The sequence below is a fragment of the Eleutherodactylus coqui genome, chromosome 4, assembly GCF_035609145.1.
Source record: "Eleutherodactylus coqui strain aEleCoq1 chromosome 4, aEleCoq1.hap1, whole genome shotgun sequence".
Lineage (NCBI taxonomy): Eukaryota > Metazoa > Chordata > Amphibia > Anura > Eleutherodactylidae > Eleutherodactylus > Eleutherodactylus coqui.
Window position 1 is genome coordinate 140038489 of NC_089840.1, and position 26277 is coordinate 140064765.

The 26277-nt window shown below is 42.4% G+C and overlaps 1 protein-coding gene across 1 annotated transcript in view; it reads left to right on the forward strand.

Annotated features, from left to right (window-relative positions):
- Window positions 1–26277, forward strand: part of PFKFB2 (6-phosphofructo-2-kinase/fructose-2,6-biphosphatase 2) — a 42532-nt gene that overhangs the window by 6152 nt on the left and 10103 nt on the right. Inside the window, exons 4-8 of the mRNA XM_066601590.1 lie at window positions 3291–3387; window positions 9938–10004; window positions 15289–15363; window positions 18325–18381; window positions 19570–19694. Coding sequence (XP_066457687.1) covers window positions 3291–3387; window positions 9938–10004; window positions 15289–15363; window positions 18325–18381; window positions 19570–19694 — 421 coding nt within the window. The remainder of the gene's footprint in view (window positions 1–3290; window positions 3388–9937; window positions 10005–15288; window positions 15364–18324; window positions 18382–19569; window positions 19695–26277) is intronic.

A 26277-nucleotide genomic window follows, 5' to 3' on the forward strand; every position in this document is an offset into this window, starting at 1 on the left:
ATAGATAACAAATGCAAGGCATTGGTTGGATGTTGGCCAAGATACATGAGCCCACTAACCACTTCACGGTTCCTTGCATGTGGTGGGTCCCTACACTAATATAAATGCTTCACAGAAGGGGAAATCAAGAATTAAAAACAATCACAGAAAATGGCCGTTACTTACTGACTGAGGAGTGCAAGTAACGGCCATTTTCTGTCAGCGCAGGCTGACATACCGCAGGTAAATGTACGCTGCAGATTTTTTAGCCCACTTATGGATGGGACTTCTTCCAATCTCCCCACGCTGCTGGTGCTGTGAGACGCTGCAGATAGTCTGCAGTCACTGCTGTTGTGGAAAATGAGCAGCTTTCCTGTTGTGCGTGAGCCTACCCAAGGACTACCAGAAAACCTGTATGTGATTCCACCCCTAGGCCACATCTGTGTGACTGCGAGATACATAGAACTCGTGTGTGACACATATAATAATATGACACATTATTTACAATGAGTATATCCAAAGATTGAACCACATCCGGGGTACAAAAGTAGTAAAATACTCAGTCCCATGAAAAGTGCTTCGTTCTTTATTAGCTGCACATAAATAAAGACAACGTTTCGACTGCCTTATGCGGTCTTTTTAAAGTCACTCGAAAAATACTACATAAGGCAGTCGAAACTTTGTCTTCATTTATGTGCAGCTAATAAAGAACAAAGCACTTTTCATGGGACTGTGAGTATTTTACTACTTTTGTACCCCGGATGCGGTTTAATCTTTGCATGTACTTGTCGGATCTATGAACTTTGGATCTGGGTCCATTTTAAAACTTGCATCGCGCATTTTGTTTTTGGAGCCTCCCCTCAGGATTTGAGGTATATCTGAGTGCTGCTGTCAACTACAATTGACATTATTTACAATGGGTTAATTTACTCAGGTGTACTTGGGGCTGCAGTTAGTATCAGGTGTCACAATTAGTGCTGTGTAGTTGCTGCGCCTCTACCCCATCCGCTGTACTATAAAGAGCACTGTAAGCATTTTGGCCATCTGCAGCTTCTTGTCATCAGATGATCGGCATGGTTCCCAGGCGGTGGACCCCACTGATCTGCTCCTAGTGATCAAAATGTCTGGGCCCATTTGCCTTGACAAGGTGACCTCTTGTATTGTTGGACCCTACATTGACAGACTTCGGCCTAAGTCATGTGGAGGTTTAAGCCTAAGGCTGCATGCACACGGGCAGGTTGGATTCTGCATGCAGAACCTGGCCCTGGCAGCGGCATTCGTGCGTACTTGCTTTCGGTTCGCTTCATTTGTACTGCAGATGGCCTGCATGCATCGGACATGATATATAATTGTAAACTCCTGCTCTTCCTGCAGAATCCGTGGCCCGTCCGCATGCTATGGAGGGTATTTGCTGTGGAACCCAGAGGTGGATGCTCGCTCCGGATTCCACAGCAAAAATCCGCCCGTGTGCTGGCACCCTAAAGAGAGGCAAGTCTGTCAGAAGTTGCTGATACTCGCCTCATTGCACTTGGTCCTCACTGCTGGCTCCTGCCTTCACTACATTTGTTTACAGGCTGGAACTGATGTCTAGTAAACCTGCTGCTGCAACCAATGACAGCCCTCGGCCATAATCGCTGAACGCAGCAGCAAGATTCTGGACAGCTCAGGCTGGCGGCAGGAGACGGATGGGGAGGGATGAGAATTGGCTGCTTTATTTTATAACTTGGAGGGACCTGCTGAGGGGCACGCTATATAACTCGCATGACCCTTTTAACGCTGAAGTACTTTTAAAAAAGGTAAAATAAAATTTCTAAAAAATAAATTAAAAAAAGGCAAAAATATCCCCTTTTTTACATATTCTTCCCTTGGTATAATCGTATCCATAATTACCTTACAATAAGTTGAGCACCCTTTCTATCCTGCACAGCAAACAATGTTGAGATAAGAAAAAAACAAAACAAAATTAATGTGTTTTTTTTTTTTTTTAACCTTTTTTGTTCATTTCATTTTCTAAAAAACAGCGGTAAGGGCTCTTGCACACTTGTGTTTTTTTCACGCAATATGGCAGCTTTTTTTTTTTAATGCGAATGTCAATGGGACTTTATAATGTTAAAAACGCATCGCACAAAGATCGCAAGACACAAACTCGAGATTTTATGCAGTGTTTTTAACATTAGAAAGTCCCATTGACAATTGCGTTCGTGTGGGAAAAAAAAGTGCAAGAAAAACGCAAGTGTGCAGAGGAGCCCTAAGGCCTTCCTCACACAGACGTTTTTGTACAGTGTTTAGCGCTGCGTTTTTAGCACTGCGCTAAACGCTGTACAACGCTCCCATTCATTTTAGTGGGGTTGTTCACACAAGGTTTAGAACACAGCGTTTTAAACGTGCGTTTTGACAGCGTTGCATGTTCTATTCTTGGCCGTTTTCAGCTGTGCCTCTCCCATTGAAATGAATGGGCTGCATTTTTATAGCGTTAAACGCAGGTTGCTATGCCAGTTGGCTCAGTTCTGGTATTTCCAGCTTATTTGGCTACGTTTTCAGCTGTGCTGAAAATGCAGCCAAAACGCATGCGTTTTGCAAACGCCTGTGTGAGGGAGGCCTTAGTGATCAAGAAGGTCATAAGTACCACCCCAACATGGTACTAATAAGAACTACAAGTCATTATGTAAAAAAGCAAGCCCTCTCAGAGCTCCATCCATGGAAAATTAAAAAAAGGTTGTGGGTCTGTAATGCATTGATGCAAAAAAATATATTCCCCCCCACCCACCCCAAAAAAAGGTTTTTATTGTTCAGGAGTGGAACCCCCCCCCAAAAAAAAAAAAAAAGGATATTGATATATCATCGTAATTGTACTGGCCAGCAGAAAAAAAATTATCATGTAATTTACATAGCATAGTGAATGTCATAAAAAAATGGCAGAATTGATATATATTTTTTTTTTCTCCCCCTGTTTTGTCGAAAAATCTGCAAGAGTTGTACAATTCATTGTGTACCTCAGAATGGTTCCAATATAAACTACGGTGTGACACACAAAGAACAAGCACCCCCACAGAATAAAAAACAATTGTTGTGTACTTGGATCCAAGCTAAGCCGTGTCATTAAGGGGTTAACACATTTGATCCCTTGTTTCTCTGGTACAAAAGAACAGATATCTATTATAGAAGACATATGTTTGTATACATATTTTTTGTTTTAGCACAATATATGTTTCTGTGTAGTATTACCTCTTCTGCTTGAGTTGAGGCCTGAGTATTTCCTCCTTGTTGGTATTGCAGTGTTCCTCCTACAATCAGTCTATTTCTTTTCCCAGTATTTAATCTCGGAGCATATCGTCGTGAAGTGGTCAAATCTTACAAGTCTTACGAGTTTTTTCGTCATGACAATGCAGAGGCCATGAGAATTCGCAAGTAAGTTGAAGTGTGTTGTTTTTTTATTTTTTTTACTTGTTCCAGCTTCCATGTTTTTATACGTTAGGTGGTATAAAATAGGTCTGTATTCCATATAGTAACAGTCTCTACACATGGACACAAACTGTTGAAGGGTTGGTCCACTTATAAACTATTTGTGGCCTATCCCTAGGATAGGCCATCCGTAGTAGATTACCAAGGGTCAGCTGTCTGGAAACCTCACCGATCAGCTGTTCACCGGGAAGATGTGTTCATGCACTGATCTGATTTCTGCAGGAAGCAGACAGCTCTGTTCTCTCTGAAGCGGTCAGGCTTGGTGTTACATGCAAAGATCCCACTCACTTTAGTAGGGACTTTGCTTGTAATACCAATCCTGTCCACTGCAGTGGGAATGGAGCTGTCTGCTTCCTGCAGAAATCAGATTTGTGCATGAACACATCTTCCCGGTGAACAGCTGATCGGTGAGGTCTACTATGGTGGGAATTTGTTCTGCGTCAATAAAAACCGTGTGAACAAAACCCTTTAAAGAGCTATTCAGGCAGTGTCTGGAGTCTCCTTTTTGTGCTGTGATTATGTTGATTTCTTTCATTCTTTTATTGTATTTCTATGCACCTTTTTAGTTTCTGATAATCTGACAAGTAATGCTTTTTCCTACTAAGTATGAGTTATATAGAGACAGTCACACATGCAAGCCTGCCGATCCATCTAAAGGCTCTATACCAGTAATAATAGTATTTCTCACTCCACTCCCTTCATGACAGCACCCAGTGGAGGTTGCTCCTCGCCTTCTGTAAAGACAGGGAACACAGAGGCGTTAAGTCCTCTCCCCCATACAATCCCTAGTGTTTTCCTGTCCCTACAGAGGAATAGGGAGCAGAGATATAGCTCTGTGAACGCTGGAGTGATACTAACGAGGTCTGAGGATGGTATATTGCTCGGGATCTGTAGAGCCTCCTCCCTTCTGCAAGAGCCATCCGGTCAGCACTCCTCTGGGCAGGAGTCCCGTTGTGTTTGCCCGCCCTAGGTGATTCGGGAACTCCTTTTTGAAGAATGAAAACATTCAGAGAAATGTCTACTAATCCCTAGAGAGTTTTAAAACAGACTTGCGTTTTGACACAGAAGATTTCTTCCTTTTGGAGGAGATTCCAAAAATATAGAAGCTATTCAGGCGAACCACCTTGCCATTTGAAGATTCTTCTCCGTTATGAGATCCAATGGATCGTAAGGCTGATCGCCTTCTAAAAAAGGCCTGGGAAGCATAGGCCAGCACAATACAGGCGAGCACTGAAGCTCATTCTGTTTCTCGTTCTGTGGTTATATGGATAAGCAAATTAGAAAATCATTAAAAATCTAAAAACCCAAGAGACCAGACTATTGAATCAATGCCTCTGTTAAAAAACGCGATTCCATGCAGAATCTGTAAGGTTTGGAGCTGAAACTGGAGCCCCAACTAATTCAACACCTGGGGCTTTATGGCTTAAATTATAGTCAGGAGACACAATATATAGAAACAAAGTGTGTGCTGTGGAGATTCAGGGTAAGTATGTCTTCAGTCCAGAGTTGGACAACATTTTGGAAAAGGCTGTAGACAAAAATGGTGCTATGATAGAGATGTAGGGGGGAAATGAATGCTTGATGAGAACACTGTGCACAACAATTTGTGTAACAGATAGGAGGCTTATGGTAACTTTAGTGCGCTGAATTGAAATATGAGATCACGGGGAACGGTGAGCAAAAAAAAAAAGCACCAGGAATGCGCTTTTTTTGGTCATTCAATAAAAAGGTCATGAAATAAAAAGTGATCAAAAAGTCGTATGTATTCCAAAATAACTACAGGACGTCTCACAAGAAATGAGCCCTCACACAACTAAGTGGATGGAAAAATTAAAAGGTTTATTGTGCGCAGAAGATGGCGGCAGAAAATAATTTAAAATTAAAGTCTTTTGGAAAAAAATAAAATTAGTACAGAAAAAAAAAAAACTACATAAGTTTTGGTATCGTAGTAATTGTACGGACCCATAGAAAAAGTTATCATGTCGTTTTAGTTACAGTTTGTGTGTCAGAGAAACAAGACGCAACGAAAGATGGTGAAATTTTCATTTTTTTTTTTTTCATTTTACTCCACTTAGAACTTTTAAAATGTTTTTCAGTACATTATATGGTTACATTAAATAACCAGCTTCCCTGAAAATAAGACCTACCCCGAAAATAAGCCCCAGCATGATTTTTAGTACCATTGAAAAATACAACTTGTCCCACAAAAAAACAAGCCCTCTTACAGCCACGTTGATGGACAAATAAAGGAGTTACGATTTTTTTTAAAACAAAAAAATAAAAATAAAAGCATGGTCACTAAAGGGGTTAAATAACTTGAAAATGAGACGTGCTGCTGCTATTTAGTTTTACCAGTGTAATCAGCATGTTTTAATTTTACAAGAACAATCACTTTTTGTTACTAAAATTTTTTGAAAAATTTGTTGCACAGTGTTATCACAGTTTTTTTTTTCTCCCACCTTTCTGGTTATGGGTTGGTTAATGTCTTCTATTTTGGCGAGTCTGTAATAAAGTCTTTGGTATTAGCTTAGAGAGGTAAGGAAGGGTAATTTAAACCACTTCTCTATTGTTTACTGATCCTCTGGAAGGGAATCCCTCCAGCAGTGCGGTTTGTTTATGTTCAAATTACCAGTAATCGTTTCTGACTCTTATATTACTATTGCTCGGTCCACGTTTGCCCCATGGCTTCCATTCCTAGCATTAGGGTGAATGCAGATGGCCGGGTTGGATTCCGACTATGAGATTCTCGCAGCGGGATGCGACCCAGGGACCCTGCATTGACCTCTCGCTTACCCATCCGGCGTCTTCTCTCTCTGCTCTACCATGTGCCGGCTGGCGCACAGCTTCACATGCGCAGTGCAGAGCCAGCGCGTCAGCAATGACGCTGCAGTGCCAGCCTCTGTGAGGCTTGCACTAAAACAGGACATGCCGTGATTTTGTTACCGCGTTAGTTTTCATGCGGTCAAATCGTGGCTGTCTGCATAGGATTGCATGAACTAATGCAATCCTTTGGCAGCATGCAATGGCAGAAATTAGTGTAAAATCTCGCCACGGAATTTCCGCCCATGTGCATTCAACCTTAATAGAAATCTGTAAACCTGATCCATCATATAGTAGATCTGAATAGCGTACTGCTGCATGCTGCCCTATATTTACCATCTCAAGTAAGGGAACCTTGATGGAAGCTCCAAAGCAAATGTGAACAGTGTAATCTATTTGTGATCATTCCTGATAATTCTGAAAAGATTTTTTTTTTTGTTGCAGCTTAAGGCCTCCTTAACACGGGCAACACTGCGTCGCCCCGAGTAAATGGCAGCAATATCTTATTGCTGGTCTGTGCGAGATCGCTGCATTTTCTGGCAGTGATAGCGCAATCTTGTGCTACAAAGACACGCGAAAAAAAAATCCTTGCAAGTGGTACTACAAAGACACGCGACTTTGTAGCACCACTTGCAAGGATATTTTCTTGAGGGGTGGGGGAGCAGGAGAGCGCTGCCTCTGATTGGTTGACGCTTAGCCAGTCATAGCCAGCACTCGAACCAATCACAGTCATCCATCGAGTGCTGGCTCTGATTCGCTAAGCATCAGCCAGTCAGAGGCAGTGCTTCCAGGAGGCAGGGATTTTTCAATCCCCGGCCAGAAGAGATGAAGAACAGTGCAAGGGACTGGGAGGAGGCTGCAGCGGCGCCGGACAGAGTTTCTAAGCTTATGTATCTTTTTTTTAAATTTTTCCCTGCAGCTAGGCCTTAGGTTATGGCTTTGACAGTAGGATTTCCTACTGTCAAAGTTGCATCGCACCGCCCATAAAACTGTGTTTTCATGCAGTGCAACAGAGAGGAAGGCTCCATAGGGAAACCTGGGCTACAAAACCTTGCTTGTTGCGTGCATATCGCGCAACCAGCAAGGTTTTGGACTAGAAATGTCACATGCTACAAAACATCACAAATGGGAAGGAACCCACAGGAAAGTATGGGCTTCACATACATGCAATTTGTAGCATTGTCGCAAAGCCAGAAAATCGCATGACTTTGTCGTCCGTGTGAAGGAGGCCTAAAGGGGCTGTTCACATGTGGATGATTTATTTATGTGTTAAAACAATGAAAACTGCCATACTTGGAGCTCTAGCTCTGCAGCTCCCACGGCCTCCCAGTCTTATTTATATTTGTTAAGGAACTGCTACCATCTATCCTCTGCATCCAGTTGGAGTTTGTGCTGTTTTCCTGGCATTATGACTCCCAGCATATAAGCCGTGATGCCAGGATAATGGAACGTCATGGCTATGGCCTCTGAATGGTTGTAGCGTCCGGATAGTTGCTATTTGTAAACAAAGACTGGGAGAACCGGATTGCCAGCTAAGTGAATAAGCAAGTACCGCTGCTGTTTTACACATTTGCACCCATGTTTAACTCATTAGCGACCTTTTTATATGGGCGATACTAATGGGCCTTATTCTGATACATGCAGATTTTTATGGTGCTGCATCAGGATACCAATATGGGGACTCATGCCCAGGTAGAAGCAGGAGCTCAGCTGTATGACGACAGCCAGGCTCCAGCTCTAATGGCTGGGACCAGTGAAACATCCGAACCTTTAGCCCATTGGACCCCTGCATTGTAATCACTGGGCACTGATGAGTTGCAATGGCACCCATGGGTTTGAAGATGGCCATCCCTCCAGACTGCCATCTATGGTAGCCTAAAGGCTAGGTCTCATAGACCAATATAATGCACTGCAAAATTGAAATATTGCAGTGCACTATAGAAATTATCAAATGCAGTGACATTTAACCTCATCTTTTGCCTCTTACTTTGTAAGAAGCGCGCACAAAATAAAATCACAAATTTCATATCGCTGCGTTTGTATTGGCCCACATGAAGAAAATGGTGTGTTATTTAACCGCTAGAATAATATATATAAAAAATGTGATGAAAATGACTAATTTGGCATGTCTCCCCTCCCGAAAAAAAAAACAATAGAAAGTCATATGGTTCATCAAATAGTAAAAAAACCCTCCTCAGTCAGCATGTGAAAATACAAAAAAAATGTGATTACTCCAACCGGAATTCGTTTTTTTTTTTCTTCTTGAACCCATGAAGATACCCCTGGAGAGGACCTCCCACTGCTGGACAGAAAACCTGAGAAGATTACAGTGGGACACCTCTCCATACCTTAGTTTTTGGCAAGGAAGTCTAAGATGAGATTAATAAAGTAATGGTATACAAAAAATTCAAACTCTTCATTTAATCATCTTTTTTTAAAATTTTTATATAATCTAATATATACACATATATCCTTTCTTTGGGGAGTGGTGGGGGTGGGAGGGATTTTGGGTTGCAATCACGCTTTTACCCGCTCACCCATGACTGCACCCCTGGAGAATTCAAGTGGGTGGGAAAACTGCCCGTAAGACCTGACCAAATTCTATATCTGACACAGTTTAATTGTAGTCTATATGAATTGTATAAGGTATGAGGGGAGACCAATCCACTGGCGTAACTATAGGAGATGCTGTTGCACCAAGCCCAGGAGCCTTAGGGGGCCCATAAGGCCTCTCTTCTCCATATAGGGAGCCCAGTACTATGAATAAAGCATTATAGTAGGGGGCCCTGTTACAGGTTTTGCATTGGGGCACGGGAGCTTCGCATTATGCCTCTGGACATATCTGTAGTAGACTGCGCAGAGAGTATTATAGAAGAAAGAGAGAGTGACGAAAAAATCATGGCTCTAGGAATGTGATGATGAAAAAAACAGAAAATTGATTTTTGACATTTGGGCCTAAAATGGGCCCGTCATTAAAGGGGTTGTCTCGCGAAATCAAGTGGGGTTATACACTTCTGTATGGCCATATTAATGCACTTTGTAATATACATCGTGCATTAAATATAAGCCATACAGAAGTTATTCACTTACCTGCTCCGTTGCTGGCGTCCCCGTTGCCATGGTGCCGTCTAACTTCGGTGTCTTCTTGCTTTTTTAGACGCGCTTGCGCAGATGGATCTTCTCCCTTCGGCTGGTCTCGGAAGCATCGGCGTTTTGGCTCCGCCACCTTGTACGCGTGATCGCGTAGCTCCGCCCCATGACGTGTGCCGGTTCCAGCCTCCTGATTGGCTGGAAGCGGCACGTGACAGGGGCGGAGCCACGCAATGACGCGTACAAGGGGGCGGAGCCAAAACGCCGACGCTTCCGAGACCAGCCGAAGGGAGAAGATCCATCTGCGCAAGCGCGTCTAAAAAAGCAAGAAGACACCGAAGTTAGACAGCACCATGGCGACGAGGACGCCAGCAACGGAGCAGGTAAGTGAATAACTTCTGTATGGCTCATATTTAATGCACGATGTATATTACAAAGTGCATTAATATGGCCATACAGAAGTGTATAACCCCACTTGATTTCGCGAGACAACCCCTTTAAGGGGTTAAAAAGAATCGACCGCACCCGAATAATCTCTTTTAATATTCTTCAGCCAAGTACCAATCTCTAATGCTTTTTGTTGCAGGCAGTGTGCTCTGATTGCCTTGGAAGATGTGAAGTTTTACCTAACAGAGGAAGGAGGCCAGATTGGTGTAAGCAAAGATATAGCCTTTCTATGCAAAGCTTGTGTGTATGTATGCATCTGATATATGTTCCATACAGACAGTATAGCTGTATAATAGGATGAAGGTGATTGTAATGTTACAGATACATTGGATTTGCAATCGTTAATTCAACAAAAATTTCAGATATACGTTTTCTTTCTGCCAAAGTAAAGAAAGAATATATTGGTGGTGTACCCTTCTTCAGAAACCGCCTCCAGCAGGCACCTTTTATGGTACCAATGTCTGGCATTGAGTGGGAGAAATTTGTGTGTGTGTGTGTGTGTGTGTGTGTTTATTAATATATATATATATATATATATATATATATATATATATATATATATTTTCCCCTCAGCTGTGTGATGCTTTAAAGGGGTATTTCGATTGTAAAGCATATTTTCAAAAATTCCAGCTATGAAAGGTGTTTGCACCATATTTATGCACAGCTGTTTTAAGGGTACGGTCCTGCAGCCATTACCTTCTTATCCTGTCCTCCATTTCTGATGATTTCCCCACATCGCTATTTTAAAAGATGGTGGTCGAATCCCTGCTGACATGGATCTTAGTTACTTTTGCCACAATGTCCTGCTCTGTATTTCTGTTCTGTGCATATGCCCACTAAGTGCTGCCCTGTTGTTGGGCTGCAAGCTGTCCCTGGTTGTTCTTGCTGAGCGAGCCCCACCTGTAGTGCTGGATCGCCTTCATATCCATTGCAGCCTGTGAATATACTTTCAAATTGCCAAGAGAAGGTAATGGTTTATAGAGTTAGACACACAATCCAAAGCAGAATCACATTGCAGACTTTAATAACCTTTGATTGGCATTCACTTGACATCAACTTTGCATAACCAGAATACCCCCCTTTAAGGTTTTTGTTGCATGCACAGGTTGTTGGATGTTGTCCACCCTAATCCTCTTAGCATCTCGATCGAATTTACATCAAATCTTAGGCTTGGCCATTTAAGAATCCTTTATAACACCTCCAATACAATAATTTGTAGTTGGTATCATGTTCTACAGGTGAAATGCTGTCTATGGGTTTTGCCAATTATGTCCTCCGATACTTGGCCAAATGTCTGTGCCTCATCTGTCCACAGCACACTGCATTTGTTCTGCTCCCGGTATGGATGGCCTGGCCAGGACAAGTAGGCATTGTTTTTGAAATATCTTTTTAAACTATTAATCCTGATATATAGGCATCTGTAACCTTTCTGAAGGCATCAAAGACCTCTTTGGACCAAACCTAATGATATCTTGGTTACCTAAGGTAGTATACTTATTTCAAGCCCTGCCATTCCCGGCCCCCTCTGTGACATTGAAACACTTTCAAACCAAGATGCTCTTCTTTATCTGGATGAACAAAACTAGATGCATGCAACAAGCCTCTTTATATGCGCCCTGAAATGAGGGTGACTTAGGAGTTCCTAGTCTCCAAAAATATTTTCATGCGGCCCGCTTGGCACAATTATTTGTTCTATTTTCCCAAGTCCATAGACCCTCCTGGGTTGATATTGAATCCCTGCCAGTGTCCCCCATGCCAATTGAACAAACCCTTTGGTGTGAGGCAAAGAAAAGGCTCGCAGTAATGTGCCCAGCCCTTTCCATCTGTCTTGAGATGTGCACTAGATTAGCCAAAAGATATCAATTAATATCAAAACCCCTCCTGATGTCTAACCTATTCGGTAATCCCGAATCCCCCCAAGCCAGGATATTAATAACTTGAAGTGGTGGGTTGTGAAAGGTATTACACGGATCGCAGATGTAGTAGACAGATTAGCATTCCGGTCGTTGGAATTCTTCTACACAGTACACTCAATCCCAGACGCGGAAATCTTTTGCCTGCGGCAGATTAAACATTTTGTACTTTCTCTAACTGAGGATAGGCGCACATTAGCTACTATGTCCATCTTTGAAAGCATCTGCAACACAATTTCAGGTGGTGCGGGGAACCATTACCAAGCTATATTCCAATTTTATGACTCTGCGGGGTAAACTCTTTGACTAAATAGAAAGAGGAATTGGGAGAGGAATTACGGGTATCTGACTGGCATAAAATAGCTAACACAACAACTCAACTGTTCATCAATGTATCTATCACAGAGGCAGAATATAAACTTATGCGATGGTACCTAACCCCCCAGAGGCTTTCTAAGATGTTCCCAGGGACGTTGGGTCTATGTTTCCGAGGTTGCGGTGGGCAGAGCATTTACTTACATATTTGGTGGAATTGCCCTAGACTAAGACAATTCTGGATACAAGTATATAATTTGATATTCTCCATCACAAATGTAAATTTACGTAAATCCCGATGGGAGGCACTCTTGGGAAGGTGTATACCTGATATACCCAAACATATGTCCCGATGGATCTTCCTGTGCTTCTTATCCGCTCGAGTGGCTATTGCACCCTCCTGGAGGAAGGCCTCGGTCAGCATTGACCCTGTTAAGGTTAAATTGTGGTGGATAATGACTAATGAGAAATTGGCCTCTCTCCTGATGGACAAGGAGGAACTCTTTGATCGTACTTGGGCATCCTGGTATCAGTATTCCCTAACTATGCGGATCTGGAACCCCACGGCCCTAGCCTAAACTACCCCCCGCAACCTTAGTCAGACTTTAGTGCTATACACCTCCTGGAAGCGGCTCAAGAGAAACCATGAGATTAGTAGAATTTCATAGGCCAGGCAGATGTGAAGACGCCCAGCTTTAAACCATCCACCTCTCCCCCCCCCCCCCCCCCTTTTTTTTTTTGTTTGTTTCGACAGTCATATCTTAAGATAATTATTCCTTCCAACAACATTTTATCAGATGTGAATTACTTTCTATCAGGAGTATAATCTTCCGTGAAGCATTCCATATCCGATGTTTATTGAATAATGACTGGATTGTTTATATATATTTCAATGTATATTTTTATTCTATCCAAAATCTAATAAAATTAATGAGAAACAAACCTAGGGATATCGTACATTTCCACAACAAAGAGCAAACCAAACTAGGCTTAAATAAGACTAGTTCCTCCAAGGTCCCTACTAAGACCCCTTTTTTACATAACTGTAATATGGGCATATTTTAATGCCTGTATTATAGCAGTAATGCCTAGACTTTCCATGGCTCTACTGAACCAGGTTTAGTTCATTAGAAGCTCTTCTGCTTCCGTGAAGAAGCGCCCCAACAATGCTCGAAGATGCAGTAGTAATGTCTGACTTAATTTTCAAGGTTATATAGCAAATTCAAATTTATTTTTTTTGTTAGTTTTTGTTCAGTTACATCACATTAACTACTTTTTGCTGATTGAATGATCAAATATTGATATGTGTACAAATGTTTAGGAGAAAAGCTTTTCACTGTGCTGTACATCATAGTACTTGTACTATATTAGGAGGACGAGTTTTTTTTTTGTTCTTTTTTGCACAGACATGTAGTATGTTATCTTAATTATATGCCACGTTTCTTTAACGGCCTCTGTATTCTGACACCGATGGATCTATCCCTAAAAGTTCCTACAAAAGTATAAAATCAACATTTTGCTGTTGCATTATTTTCTTGTTCGTATGGTTTAAGTGAGCATTGGGCAGACCAAGTGCTGGATGTATAAAACTGTGCGCATTTCCATGTACAAAAAATAAATCTTTCTGTGTACACCAAAGGTCCCCATAGAAGTCAATAGGGGGATGCAGAAATGGGTGCACAATACGCAAGGTGTGTGAAATACTGCGCTGGAAGAACAACACACCTGGAACTAATTAGACAAGGCAAATTAACATGCCTTGTGGGCAATAAAAGTACAGTAAAATATGCACAAAAAAGCCTCGCTCTGTGCATAAAAACATTGCGCTGAGGTTCGCGTAATAGCACCTACCCCCACATGAAGCCAGCCTAAGTCTGCGGTGGTCTTGCAGTTTGCTCAGCCACTGGTTTATTCAGGAGTGAAAAGAAGTAACTCCTGAGTGGCTGCTTACAGATTCTGTCCAGAAACCAGTGGAGTTGGCACTGGATATGGGGGCACTTGCAAGCAGACATTGGGGCACGCATACAGAGGTGAGTGACCATGTCACATGGAGACCTTCCACTGATTTATCGCTCAGCATAGTAACATAGTATGTTAGGCTGAATGAAGACAATGTCCATCTAGTTCAGCCTGTTTCAACCCCCTTGTTGATCCAGAGGAAGGCAAAAACCCCAAGAGGTAGAAGCCAATTAGCCCATTGGGGAAAAATTCCTTCACGACTCCATAATGGCAATCAGAATAATCCCTGGATCAACCTTTGATAATTCCTACCTGAATGTAAGACCCAAAACGACAACCTGCTGTTCACCTAATATCTATATCTTGTAATATCCTAGCGCTCAAAAAAGACATCTAGTCCCCTCTTAAACTCCGCAATGGATTTTTCCATCGCCACATCCTCAGGCAGAGAGTTCCACAGTCTCACTGCTTGTACAGTAAAGAACCCCTCTTTGTGTTGGTGATGAAACCTGCTTTCTTCTAGATGTAGCGGATGCCCTCTTGTTACAGATGCAGTCTTGGGTATAAACAGATCATGTTAGAGATCCTTGTATTGTCCCCTCATGTACTTATACATGGTTATTTGGTCGCCCCTTAAGTATCTTTTTTCCAGGGTAAATAATCTCAATTTTGATAGCCTCTCTGGGTATTCCAGTCTTCTCATTCCATGTATTAGTTTAGTTGCCCTTCTTTGAACCCCCTCAAGCACTGCAGCATCTTTCCTGAGCACTGGTGTCCAGTATTCCATGTGAGGCCTGACAAGTGCCTTATATGGTGGAAGAATAATGTTCTCGTCTCTCGCCCCTATACCTCTTTTAATGCACCCCAAGATTTTATTAGCTTTTGCAGCAGCTGACTGGCATTGGTTACTCCAGTTTAATCTACAATCCACTAGCACTCCCAGGTCTTTTTCCATATCACTTTTCCCTAGCAGAACCCCATTTAGTGTATATTGGTGACACTGAATGAATAAGCTAATATTTAAAATGACTCTTAACAAGTCTTATGGGATATTCTGACTGCTCCACGCTGCTGAGGTACAAATGTCATTGGACGCCAGCATTTTCAGAACGCATCAAAGAGTAAGCACAAGTAGTGTCTTCATATTTGTAATACTATGTTTACCCATTAAAGCAAGAAATCCTACTTGGCCACTATAAGGAATTGATTGAGATATAATGAAAAGTCCCAGGATATCTGCAGCTTTGATGCACTATAAGTACATAAATAACATGTCCTTTCCGCTTTTATTATCTGTATACAGGTGTTTGATGCCACAAATACTACTCGGGAAAGAAGAGATCTTATTTTAGACTATGCCAAGGAAAATGCTTTCAAGGTAACTTACATATATGGATAATCGCCTTATTTGGATTGCAACGTTTTTCGGATTCGCTCACACTTGTGTATTTTGCGTCAGTGTTTGTTATACTCCTTTTAGATAAACAGGTTCCCATGTGAACGAGCAAGTGACGTCACCGCTAACCCATTCACAGGTCATCGTTCACTTCTCATTCAGTGTTTCACGTTCTTATGTAAGCGTGGAGTGCTTATACGCAACGAGAAGTAAATGGGCCAACGGGGATTTTTATTTTTTCGGTGGCTGAAAATGAATGACCAATGAAAAGAGAACTATTTTCATTCGTCATTGGCTTGCATTTAAACCAAACGATTATCGCTCATTTGGACTGGATCCAGAAAAACTGGCAGAAGTGAAAAATACTTTCATAGCCCTTTTCTCAGGGTATGTTCCATTCCAGGTTTTCTGTAACAAATTCAGCCGTAAAACACCTGCCAAAATATACGTGTGAAGTGGACCGTAAAATGTGCGATTCTTTTACTAAATGGCTGTGTTTTAGTTTCTGCAATATGCTTTAATGGCCTGACCCAACTGCGGTTCTAATGACGATTCCACTAATGGAATCTGTTTCTGTAAGATTAGGTCATCAGATCCATGGTTAGTCTAGGAAGTTGTGGTCGTATTATAGACCTGAAGTTGGGGGACCTCTCTGCAGTCAGCCCCAATGATCTAGAAAGGAACCCAGGGATTTCCAGTTCAGAAGGCCTGTTAGAATACCCCATGTGTCACCCCCCCCCCCCCCCCCCTCTTTCCCATCTCCTATTCACCACTGACCATATGACCACATATTCACACTGAGGCTCTCTGAATGAGATGGGGTTGGGGGGTGGGGTTTACACATAGGGTATTCTAACAGGCCTTCTGAACTGGAAATCCCTGGGTTCCTTTCTAGGTCTTTGGGTCTCACTGCAGAGAGGTCCCCCAACTTCAGTTGGGCCACCAGATCAAAGGGGGGGACCCCTGTTGTTATGCTGCAGTCATGGACCACAGCTTTGAAAGGGTTAAAGGGCTGAGATCGCAGGTTTCTCTGTTCTTGGCTGTAGAGCAAGAGACTATTCTAAAAACAGGAGTTTTTTAGTAACCACTTATTCTTTAAGCAGGAAATCTGTTATCCCACCAAAATCCATTTATTACCTGTCCACAGGCACTCCCTCAAGCTGAATGGGAGCGGTGGTGTGCATGCATGAGTACCACTCAATTCACTCACTGTCTATGGCTAGTCCATCTCCCTGAATCCCACAGCAGTGAATGGTGGTGGTCACGCATGCACACTACTGCTCCAATTTCCTATGGAATGCGGGGTGCGCTGTTCTCATGATACTTTAGGGTTCTGAACAGTCAAACCCACATAAATCATTCATTTATCACCTATCTTGCTGATAGATGATAAATTCTTTTGGTTGGATAACCCCTTTAGGACTTGGTATAGTCCAGTCATTAAGGAGTTAATGATGACAAGTAAAAGTCCTGAAAACTGAGGAACATAAAGTATATCAGAAAACTTCTTAACTCTACAATAAGCCTATAATTTCTGAAACCGGAATACCCTTTAAATTTTTCTGTAAGTCTACGGAGTTATGCAACAATCATCCTTTAGCGTATGTTCACATGTTGTGGATTTTGGTGCTAATCCGAACCAAAATTTGCAGCATATTCTGCGCTGTGGATTTTGGTCTGGTTCCACACCAGAAACTGTATCAAAATCCTCACTATTTGGCACCAAACCTTCAGGCCTCTGCTAAAAAGCTTAGGAGGAATTTCACCTTTTAGCATGAGAGTAACCCATAGCAGACCACCAAATCACTAAAAGAATGGCGCAGCCAGAAGATCACAGTTCTGGAATGCCCAAGCCAGGGCCCAGACCTGAATCCTCTTGAAGATCTGTTGCTGACCTGAAGAGGGCGCTATACATGAGATGCTATCGCAATAGGACAGATTTGGAGCGCTTTTGGAAGAGTGGGCAAAGAATGTCAAGTCAAGATATGCCATACTGATAGACCTCCTCTACCCGAAGGCACTAAATGCTGCCATAGTCAAAGGGTACATAAAGAAAGTATTATTTTTTTTTAGGGTGTGCATATTCATGCAACCACATTATTTTAGGTTTTTGTTTTATTTTTCCACTCTAAAAGATTTGTTTGTTTTACAATGGGATTGTACAGATAGCGGGTCACACTGAAGGGGCAAATCAGAAACTAGTCATCTTTGTTGGATTTTTTTAATATGACAAAACCTTGTTTTTTAACATTGGATATAACAAGTCTACACACCAATGTAAGGCTGAATGTCCACGGGTGGGTCGGATTCCGCCTGCGGGAGCTCACAGCGGAATCCCATGCTGCCCGAGGCCAAGGACAATTATTTACCTGTCCAGGCCTGCTGTGTCCCAGTCCAGATTTTTTTTCTTTTGCATTGCGGATGTGTGCCGGTGCACCGCACGCATACGCAGTACATTTATTCATATATATAATATTATATATATATATATAATATATAAATGTGTATATATAATATATATATAATTTTTTTTTAACTCCTGCTTTCCCGTGGATCCGCGGCCTGTCTGCAGTGTCAGCTGCCGGTGTGCCGTGGACCGGAAAGCTTCCATTGACTTCGATGGAAGCCGTCCCTATGGGATCCACAGCAAAATGGAGCATGCTGCAATTTTTTAAATTACTTTTTTCCGGACCGAAAGGCCCGCAAATCAAATCCACATGATTTAATGCATTTGTGGACGCCTAAGCAATTCCTATAGGTGGCTTGATTTGCGGATCATCCGTGCAGGTGCCCCGTGTGGATTCTGCAAATCAAACCCGCCCGTAGACATTGGGCCTTAATCATCTGTAAATGTGACGTTGCTCAATAGCAACAATTATACAGAGTTCTGTAATATATGCCAACCGTTATGAATCTCTCCCATTCTTTGTTTCTGGTAATAAGGTTTTTTTTGTGGAGTCTGAATGTGATGATCCTGAAGTAATTGCTGCTAATATCATGGTAAGTATATAGCAGACTGTTAGAATGTTATTTGGTTATTTTCTACCCTCAATTTATTTAGATCAATTTACAACTGTATTCTGTCCTCTCTTGTGGTAGTTAATTTACATAGTTTTGTATCATCTGCAAATTTTAATATTTTATACTATACAATCCTTCTACCAAGTCATTAATAAATATATTAAAAGGAAAAGGATCTAAAACCGACCCCTGTGGTACCCCACTAGTAATGGTGACCTCTCCAATACGGCCCCCTGTGGTACCCCACTAGTAATGGTGACCTCTCCAATACGGCCCCCTGTGGTACCCCACTAGTAATGGTGACCTCTCCAATACGGCCCCCTGTGGTACCCCACTAGTAATGGTGACCTCTCCAATACGGCCCCCTGTGGTACCCCACTAGTAATGGTGACCTCTCCAATACGGCCCCCTGTGGTACCCCACTAGTTAGTGATCCCCTCCAATACTCACCCTATGGTACCCTACTAGTAACAATGACCACTCCAATACTGATCCCAGTGGTACCCCACTAGTAACAAAGAGCCCTTCAATACTGCTCCCTTTGGTAGCCCACTAGTAATGGTGACCCTCTCCAGTACTGCCCCTTGTGGTACCCCACTAGTAACCGTGACCCAATCAGAGTATGTTCTATTAATAACCCCCCTCTGCATTCTATCACTGACCAGTTACTTACCCACTTACACACATTCTCACCCAGACCCAGCATTCTCATTTTATATACCAACCTGTTATGAGGCACAGTATCAAACACTTCAGAAAGGTCCAGATACACAAGATCCAATGATCTCCACGCTTCAGTCTAGAACTTACCTCCTCGTAGAAGCTGTTAGGGTTGGTTTGACAGACATGACCCCTCATAAACCCATGCTGATATGGAGCTATACAGTTTCATTGAGGTCCTCCAGGATAGCAGTAACATTGGGGAGTTCTAGGCTCCACTGGATGGACTTGTTTCTTTTTTGTTTACACGCTGTTACTATGTTACGGTCTCTTAGAAACCCTTCAAACATTTCGCCCACAATACAAGTACGACTTACCGGCCTGTAGTTTCCATGCCAAGGGCTTTACTCAGTCACACAGTTGTTCTCCATGATGGCTAATATAAAAATGTATTGTATTAATATAAAAGGATTAAATATATGAACATATATTTGGGTTTAATTCCAGGAGGTGAAGGTTTCCAGTCCTGATTACCCTGAAAGAAACCGAGAGAATGTCATGGATGACTTCCTTAAGAGAATTGAATGCTATAAAGTTACTTATGAGCCGCTGGACCCGGATGCTTATGACAAGTGAGAGGAAAATCTGCACTATATACATCTCACTGTGTACATTATGCTTAACTCGAACTCTGTTTATAAAATATTTTTTGCAAAGGGAACCTCAGAAATTTGCTTCAGTAAGCAGGTAACGCCGGTCATGCAAGTGCGAAATTTACTACCAGATACTAAGCTGTGGCCTCCGGTAAAATAACTAACTTGCAGGTTGCCTAGAAACTGGTACAAGGGTAATGGAAAGTTAAATATTAGTTTAAATGCAGAAACGCTGAATCTGTGATCTCTTGCCATAAACTAATAGGGGTTACTGACAGCAACAACAACAAAAAAAGACTTAAAAGAACTCAAAACCTGACAGGGTCCAGAAATTGTCTGCCCCCAGAGTCTTTGGATTCATATAAAACCGATAAAATTTGTTTTCACAAACTTTTTGCTTTAGGTTATGTGACCTTTTAACCCCTTAATGACGCGGCCACTTTTTTTTTTTTCCATTTTTGTTTTTTCCTTTCCCTTTTAAAAAAAATCGTAACTCCTTTATTTATCCATCGACGTCACTGTATGAAGGCTCGTTTTTTGCGGGATAAGTTGTAGTTTTCAATGATGCTATTTTAAGTACCATATAATGTACTGAAAAACTTTTTAAAAACTTTTAAAAGTCGGATAAAATGTAAAAAAAACACATTCCGCCATCTTTCATTGCGTTTTGTTTCTACGGCGCACCAACTGCAACAAAAACGACATGATAACTTTATTCTATGGGTCAGTACGATTACTACAATACCAAACTTGTATAGTTTTTTTTTTTGTTTTTTTTCTTTTTTTTTACTGTACTATTTTTAAATTTTTTTTTTCGAAGACTTAGTTTTTTTCAATTATTTTCTGCGGTCATTTTGTGCGCGCAATAACTTTTTTATTTTTCCGTCGACTTAGTTGTGCAAGGGCTCATTTTTTGCGTGATGTCCTGTAGTTTCCGATAGTATCAATTCGGAATACATACGACTTTTTGATCGCTTTTTATTGCGTTTTTACTGGGACACAGGGTGACTGAAAAAGTGCATTGCTGACGTTCTTTATTTAATTTTTTTTTTTTCGGACAACGTTCACTGTGCAGGGTAAATAATGTGCTACTTTGATAGATCGGACGTTTACGGACGTAGTGATACCAAATATGTATTTTTGTTTTACGATTTAGATTTTTAAATTCTATAAATATGGCAAAAGGGGGGTGATTAAACTTCGCCTTTTTTTTTTTTTTTTTTTTACAATTAAAAAAGCTTTATTGATCTTTTTATTACTTTGATTGCGATGCTTTGATTGCTCATGCAGTATGACGTAATGCTACAGCATTACGTCATACTGCTTTTTTACATTCAGCCTATCAAGCCACCCCATGGAGATGGCTTGATAGGCAGTCTCCCAAGGCAGCCCTGGGGTCTTTCAGAAGGCCCTCCGGCTGCCATGACACCTGCACGGCTCACTGCGGGGTGATGTGACCGATGTTCGGGGGATTTAAATGCCACTGTCAGAATTGACAGCTGCATTTAAAGGGTAAATAGCCGTGAACGGCCGCACGGCCGATTGCAGCTATTTCCCGCGGATGTCAGCTGTAACAAATAGCTGACGCCCGCGCTGTATGAAGAAGTCGCCCCGCGACCTCTCTTCATACACACCCCGACACTCCAGGACGTAAATGTACGTCCTGGAGTGGGAATGGGTTAAACACTTGGGATGGGTTCACACGGGGTGGAATTGCTGCGTAATTTCAGTGCGTAAAGTCTGCACGGCAATTCTGCCCGTGGCTCCTAATCCCAGGATTAGCAAGCAAAGTGGACGAGATTTTGCAAAAACTCGTCAGCCAAGCCACATGAAAACTGATATGCGGCGCGGAATTCTATTCCGCAGCATGTCAATTCTTTACTTGTTTCCGCAGCTGCCACTCTCCTCTCTATGGGGAGAGAAAGCTGCAGGGGAATGCCGACGGCGAAACCACTCCAAAGTCCGCGGCTAAACACCGCGGGTTTTAAAGTAGCACTTTTCCCGCGGAAATCTTGCGTTTTTTCGGTGCGGTTATTCTGAGAATTCTGCTGAAATTGCGTCCCCTGTGACCCCAGCCTTAACCCCTTAGTGACGGCCCAATAGTCTTTTTACCTCCTGCCATTGCAGGACGTGTATGGAAGGAGATAGCGCCGCTATCTCCCTCCATACAGTGCGGGCGTCAGCAGTTTACTACAACTGACACCCGCGGGCAATAGCTGCAATTGGCTGCACGGCCGTTCGTGGCTATTAACCTTTTAAATGCCGCATTTAAATTCCCTGATTGATGTTCGGGGGTTGGGGGAGCCGTGCAAGTGTCATGGCAGCTTGGACCCTTCTGAAAGGCCCCATGGCTGTCTTACAAGACTGCCTGTCAGAATGCAGCATGATGTAATGCTAAAACGTCAGTCTTCAAAACTTAGTACCTCCACACGGCTCTCGCATGCTCAGAGATGCACGTGTGTAAACGGTGATTATTTTCTCTTGCAGTACCTCCACCCAGTCTGGAAAACGCAGAGGTGTGTCAATTAAAGGGTGTATCTCTACACGGTGATCTAGGCTCAAGACTGCTGCGTAGAAAAGTTAGCCAGTGAAGTAGTACCTCTGCACTGGCCTTGAAAAGAAGCAGTCACTTACAATTGCTCACTCTCTTACTCTTGGGGGCTCACTCCACACATATCCAATCCACAAGCAGCACAGGATATCTCTCCTCTTCTTGCATCTTCACCACAAGAAGGCTAAAGGTGCCTCCATGTGGCTCTGTGCTCGAGACTGTCACACCCAGAAGATGGAACACAGGTTGAAGATGAAGACCACTTTCCCGTTCCTAAGCACTCTTATTTATACCTTCTCTCATACCACGTGACATGACAGACTAGATAGATTTACATGCAGGCTTTGGATTTTAGAGATGTTAACCTCTCATGTGCCGCAGGTGTGCAACACACATACTGGAAATGACAAGACAGGCTTGCACAGTGCATCCACATAATACATACATGTATGACATTTATGGAGAGGACCAGAATGATGTACTGGGTCACTACATAATCACTAGATGCCAAGGTCCCTATTGACTGCCGCATCTTAGGAGTTAACTTTGATCTCAGGCGTTTATCAGATGCCCATGCTGTAAATGTATGGCCAGTTGCAGGAAGTGCTTCCCAACAAGACACAAGTGATATATTGGGAAGGTCTTGATGATTTGTGCTGCCCTGAGAGAAGCACATGATGCAATACAGAATACATCCTGACAATCCTGCTTACCCTGCCCACGCACAGTGATGGACAGCTATTCTTGTATTGGTGTGTAAAGAGGAGATTGGCAATCACTATATGTGACTCTCAGTCTCTTTTCGGAGGCCTATCGGGATTTATGTCTGCTTCTTACTCAGAAATCATTCTAAACCTACAAATCGCAGAACGCAGCTTCCGTTCCTCTATTATATCATCCTTAGACTAGTTCCACATGGGCGATCGCGATTTCTTTGTTCTCCTGATTTTTGAGCGTCAGCAATGCTTTTTTTTGGAATAATCTTGCATCGCTGCCGCCCGCAAGAAAATCGTACATTTTTTATTGCATAAGTCAATAGGACTTTCTAATGTTAACACATCACATCGCAAGTTTGTTGTATTACAATGCGAAAAAAGGAGGCTCCATAGGGAAACATGAAAGATTAAAAATCACAGCATAAAAGATGGAGCATACTGCAATTTATTTATTTATTTTTTTAAATCGCAACATCACTTGAGTGAAAACCTCACTAATTGAAGGAAACCATGGTAAATCCTTGGTTTCATAATCAGCTTTTTTTACTGACTCTCATATCACGCGAAAATCACGATATTTTCTTGCCTGTGTGAAACCAGCCTTAGGCTAGCTTCACACAGGTGGGCGCGGCATGGGGCTGTGAATCCTGCCCCCATATTGCACTTCCCACCATGTGAAATACCAAGGGATGTGAAGAGTTTTCATGGGAAAACAGCCTCGGATCACTTCGGGGATGCAGGGATCCCCCAGCGTGGCTGTCACAGCCGCAGCATAGGATCGCGGAGTTCTCCCATTGCTTTTAGAGGGGCTGCGATGCAGATAGAACATGCTGCGATTTGTTTACTGCATCACGGTGCTATGCAGGAAAACCTCACTAATGTGCATGACCCCATTCAAAGGAATGGGTTCATATTTGTGCATCTCAAAACACACAAATCTTGCATAATTTTATTGCGGTGTGATAAATCCCCTAACTAGTTCACTTTAAAACAGATTTACAGGCTGACTTCCAGCACACAGTAAAATGATATTCATGTATCTGGTTGTTATCCGAGAAGCAGTGTTTCCTTAGTGCGGACCTGATATTGAAGTACATAGTTTGCCTTCAGTGTTAACGAGGCCTTGCTGTTTCTACTGCATTGCTCGGTTAGCTGCACTTTTCAGTATAGTGGAATTCTGCATAAAGGCTTACTGGGGGACATTCACTAAGACTGGCCAGTCTTAGTAAATTTTTCCTGGCGCACAATCCTGTATTAGGCACATGTTGGCACCTATGTGTGCTTACACAGAAATGTATGTCAAGTCCGACCTGGCATACATTCCTGGCATAATTTACGCCAATTTCTGACATAAATTTAAAACCATTCTGTGAGCCTCAGGTGCCACTTTCCCTCTCGACAAGCCCCAGGATGTTGCAAAGAGCTAAACAGTTGGAAGTTTTTGCTCAAGAGAGACTTGTACAAACCTTTTCACCTTCTTTAAATTCTGGAATTGTGGCATAAAAGCTTTTATATTTTTTTGCCCACTACGTGGTACCTTGGGAGTCGCTGTGTTATATGTCACAGGTTATCAAAAACAAACTGAACCGTTTGTCCTCAGAGCGAAGAGTCTATATAATTGTATCCAGTCTAAAAGTACCTTTAGGGTGCCTTCACACGTGTGAGAAAATCATGCGATTATTGTGCGATGCAAGAGTGTGTGAAAACACAGAAATATGAAACCCATGCTTTTCAATGGCTTCATTCATATCTGCGACATTTTTTCTCATACGATGTTGCGAGATTTGGAAATCGCTGCCTGCCCTACCTTTCTGCATTTTATGGTATTATTTCTTTCATATTGTCCATTTCTCTCTATGGAGGCTCCGTTTTATTGCATCACAATGCACGAACTTCTGATGTTCATGCAATTCTTTAAAATGAGAAACTCCTATTGTCTATTGCGCTAGAAAATTGCAAGTTGCAGAGATGCGAGATTATTTGTCAGGAAAAAACATCGCTGACGCTCAGATATCACATGTACACATATGCGATTTTGCCACCATTTTCTTGTGAGTATATTGGGCTCACCAGTGTGAAGGAGCCCTTACACCAGCCAATAGTTGCCTGAATAATGGCTCAAATGAGTGATTATGGGGGACTGTCAGCCCTTCTACACACGGCACCTGACCGAGCACTAAGCGAGAACTTTCTGAGTTGTCACTAGTCGTTCAGCTCGCTGAAAAGGAACAACCGCTGAGTAGCTTCTTGCTCAGTGTAAAAAAGAACACCCCAATCTTTGAGTGACTCCTGTTTGCTATGAATTGGGCCAGCAGGCCAGAATGATCCCCTGCCCGCCCTGCCTCCATTCACTGGAATGACTGTCACTTCTGTATAAAGCATAGGAGCGACAGTTGCTGGTACGGCTGTTGGGTAGAAAAATGGCAAATGAAGTTCAATATTGATAAATGTAAGGTTATGCACATGGGCAGGAAAAACGGATGTTACCAATATACACTAAATGGGGTACAGCTAGGGAAAAGTGATATTGAAAAAGACCTGGGTGAACTAGTGGACTGTAGACTTAACTGGAGCAATCAATGCCAGTCAGCTGCTGCAAAAGCTAATAAAGTCTTGGGGTGCATTAAAGGAGGTATAGGGGCAAGGGATGAGATCATTATTCTACCACTATATAAAGCACTCGTCTGGCCCCACATGGAATACTGTGTACAGTTCTGGTCACCGGTGCTCAGGAAAGATGTTGCAGTGCTGGAGGGGGTTCAGAGAAGGGCAACTAAATTAATAAACAGAATGAGAGGACTGGAATACCCAGAGAGGCTATCAAAATTAGGATCATTTACCCTGGAAAAAAGACTGCTTAGAGCCGATCAAATAACTATGTATAAATACATTAGGGGACAATACAAGGATCTCTCCAATGATCTGTTTGTACCCAGGACTATGTTGGTAAGAAGAGGACATCCTATATGTCTAGAGGAAAGAAGATTTCATCACCAACATAGAAGGGGATTCTTTACTGTAAGAGCAGTGAGACTGTGGAACTCTCTGCCTGAGGGCGTGGTGATGTTGAAATCCATAGGAGTAGTTTAAGAGAGGGACTAGAGTCTTTCTAGAGTGTTACGATATTACAGGATATAGACATTAGGTGACCAGCGGGGTTGTTGATCTCAAATGTTGATCCAGGGATTACTCTGGCTGCCATTATGGAGTCAGGAAGGAATTTTCCTCTGTAAGGGCTAACTGGCTCGCTGCGGTTTTTTGCCTTCTTCTGGACCAACAAGGGGGAGGTTAAAAC